Source organism: Suricata suricatta, chromosome 9 (assembly GCF_006229205.1).
Source record: "Suricata suricatta isolate VVHF042 chromosome 9, meerkat_22Aug2017_6uvM2_HiC, whole genome shotgun sequence".
Lineage (NCBI taxonomy): Eukaryota > Metazoa > Chordata > Mammalia > Carnivora > Herpestidae > Suricata > Suricata suricatta.
Window position 1 is genome coordinate 37,705,016 of NC_043708.1, and position 3,458 is coordinate 37,708,473.

General features: G+C 48.4%; 1 protein-coding gene across 1 annotated transcript; it reads left to right on the forward strand.

Moving 5' to 3' along the window:
• Positions 1-8: 8 nt before the first annotated feature.
• Positions 9-3,201, forward strand: TMEM30B (transmembrane protein 30B). Its single transcript, XM_029951300.1, has one exon. The coding sequence runs from the start codon at positions 84-86 to the stop codon at positions 1,143-1,145; it is 1,062 nt and encodes a 353-aa protein (XP_029807160.1). The 5' UTR covers positions 9-83; the 3' UTR covers positions 1,146-3,201.
• Positions 3,202-3,458: the final 257 nt, after the last annotated feature.

Here is a 3,458-nt window from a genome sequence, read left to right on the forward strand (position 1 = left end):
GACGCGCGGAGGGGCGGCGCCCCCGGCTGGCCACCGCCTAGCCGCACTCCGCCCGTCCGCGCGTCCATCCCGGCGCGGCCGCCATGACCTGGAGCGCCACGGCCCGGGGCGCCCACCAGCCCGACAACACTGCGTTCACGCAGCAGCGCCTCCCCGCCTGGCAGCCGCTGCTGTCGGCCAGCATCGCGCTGCCGCTCTTCTTCTGCGCGGGCCTGGCCTTCATCGGCCTGGGTCTGGGCCTCTTCTACTCCTCCAATGGCATCAAGGAGCTCGAGTACGACTACACCGGCAACCCGGGCACCGGCAACTGCTCCGTGTGCGCCCTGGCCGACCAGGGCCGCGCACCGCCCATTCGCTGCTCGTGCGCCTGGTACTTCTCGCTGCCCGAGCTCTTCCCGGGCCCCGTGTACCTCTACTACGAGCTGACCAACTTCTACCAGAATAACCGGCGCTACGGCGTGTCCCGCGACGACTCGCAGCTGAGCGGGCTGCCGAGCGCGCTGCGCCACCCGGCCAACGAGTGCGCCCCCTACCAGCGCCGCGCCACCGGCCTGCCCATTGCGCCCTGCGGCGCCATCGCCAACAGCCTCTTCAACGACACCTTCTCGCTGTGGCACCAGCGCCGGCCGGGCGAGCCCTACGTCGAGGTGCCGCTCGAACGCACCGGCATCGCCTGGTGGACCGACTGCCACGTCAAGTTCCGCAACCCGCCGCTGGTGAACGGCAGCCTCGCGCTGGCTTTCCGCGGCACCGCGCCCCCGCCCAATTGGCACCGGCCGGTCTACGAGCTGAGCCCCGATCCGAACAACACCGGCTTCATCAACCAGGACTTCGTGGTGTGGATGCGCACGGCGGCGCTGCCCACGTTCCGCAAGCTGTACGCGCGCATCCGCCAGGGCAACTACTCTGCCGGACTGCCGCGCGGCGCCTACCGCGTCAACATCACCTACAACTACCCGGTGCGAGCCTTCGGCGGCCACAAGCGCATCGTCTTCAGCAACATCTCGTGGATGGGCGGCAAGAATCCCTTCCTGGGCATCGCCTACCTGGTCGTGGGCTCCCTCTGCATCCTCATGGGCTTTGTCATGCTGGTGGTCTACATTCGCTACCAGGACCAGAACGACGAGGAGGAGGACGAAGAATGATTCCTGCTCTCAAAGTACCCTTCCGGCTACTTGCCAAAACTCGTGCAGGCTTCGTAGGCTTCTCCCTCTTGATCCCAATCCCAATTGCAACTCCATTTCCAACCTTTCCTCGCTTTTCCTCCTGTTGTGGTGAGGGGACCAGAGGGAGGAATCACACCCCCTTGTTGGGGTGTTTGGATGGCAGAATGAGACATCTTTGCAAATTCTCCCCATCTTCACGATTTACTGAGTTGACCCATTATGTTCTTAAAGTCTTCGGCATTTGAGCGTGGACGGGATGGTGGAGATTCCTGTTCAACTTCTATCTGATGAAAAGACTGAGACCTAAAGACGTTAAATAAGTTATTCAAGGTCAGGTAGCTACTCATTGGCTCCTGACTGACCACTACAACAGTGGTTTTCTTCGGTGGTGGTAGGGGGAGGGTTGGAGGAGAGAGTGAAGCCCACAAATAACTTGCAGAGGTGTGGAGGGGTGGGAGAGAATATATTTGTGAAAAATGTAGACCTTAGGAGGCACCATCCCCAGATGCTGACACAGGCTAGAGTGAGCCTCCTGAAGCTGTGTTTTAACAAGCCTGTCTGGAGATTTCTCCTGTATTCCCTGAAATGTGGGAATCACTGTCCTGAACCAAGGAGCAAGTAGAATACTGGCTATTTGCCTATTTCCTCATGTGTCTGATATTGGGCCTGAAGCAGGCACCTGAGTCCAGCTCTTCAGGTAGTCATTTGTTCCCAGGGGCGGTGACAATCATAATGTTGCAAGTTTTGTCTACCATCCCACTTTCCATATAGAAAGCGCTCCATATGTTGTGGAATGAGTGAAAAAGAATTTGCTATCTCTAGAAATCTGGCATACAGATTCACAAAACAGGGTTTGTATCAGTTGATTTAATGTTGGAGGGTTAAAGTGAGGGGGAAAAAACACTTCGCCAAGTACTTGAAAATGCCAGGTCACTTTGTACAGCTTGGAGTGACTGTTTTAACCTTAGAATCAGACAGATGGAAGGGGTCTTAGAGGAAAATGATTTCCCTAAAGTCATACCTGTGTCTCCTGACTCCTGACTCAGTCCTCTTCGTCATCTAAATTATTTTTTATGCTTAGAGAAAAAAAGTCTTCCTTCATGCACATATTTTCTCCTGGAGTCTAAGAAAAAACTTTTTAATCTGTGTTCTCAAATGAAGCATGCTTGTTTGTAGCAATTGTATTAATTTGTAGGACTGCTTAGTAATATGGTCCTATATATTATCTAGAATCTTAAGAATTATTTGAAACTTCAAGATAATTTTAAAGTCTGACTACTCTAAAATTATCCTTGTATAGAAAGTTATTCTAAGCTATAGATTTACTTTTAAACCCACCTTCTTTTTATGGCAAAACAAAGCAGAACAAAAAGCCCTTAGTGATATCATCTTAACAGGTTTATTTCCGGAAAGGAAACAATTATTTGGTATTCTGTCAGAATCATCCAGTGCCTGACTTCTATTACAGCTGCTTCCCAGTTACTACTGTTTTTGTTCATGCCTGTAAGGTAACTACGAGACTTTGATATATTTTTTTAGTAGCCAAAGAATATTTAATTGTATTGAATTATGTACATTAATTTTATTATACTCTATTCTAGTTCTTTGAAAATTAATAATTGATGGACAGCATGCATGTTCACTGACCTCTGTCTCAAACCTTCTGGATCAGTTGTAATTTAATATTCTGTCCCACTATTTTACATAAACCAAAACATACTTTAGCGATTCTAATGTGTTGGCTTCCAAGTTCCAGAATGTTACTCAATTTTATTGTCCGATTGCATATTGCGATTTTAGGTTATGAAAGTATGATCATTATATGTATATAAGATATTTTTATTTATTATGAATGTTTGATTAAGCTACTAGCCTAGCTTTCTTTATGTTGGGTGAGAGGATTTACCACTTTCTTACTATATGGTTGAGAGCCAGCATGTCTTTTGCTCTCATTTTTACAATATTTAGTCCATTCTCTAAAATGTTTACTGAGACTACAAAACTTAAGGCATTATGATTAAATCAGTGAATGTGGTTCCAGGCCCTGTTCCCTGGGTTTTTGAAAGAGAAGAAAGGTTATGTTTGTCTTACCGTTGTTATCACATTGCTTAATTCTTTTGAACTATGCTCTTAAAGGCGCAAACGGTACCAATCACTTTGTTCATGTGTTAGTAGCAGGTTTTTATTGCAGCAAGAAAATCATCTTTCAAAAGAGTAAACTCAATCTTTCAGTGTTCACTTCCTAAAACACAATTTGAACTTAAATGAACACCAGCATGTAATACGAATTAG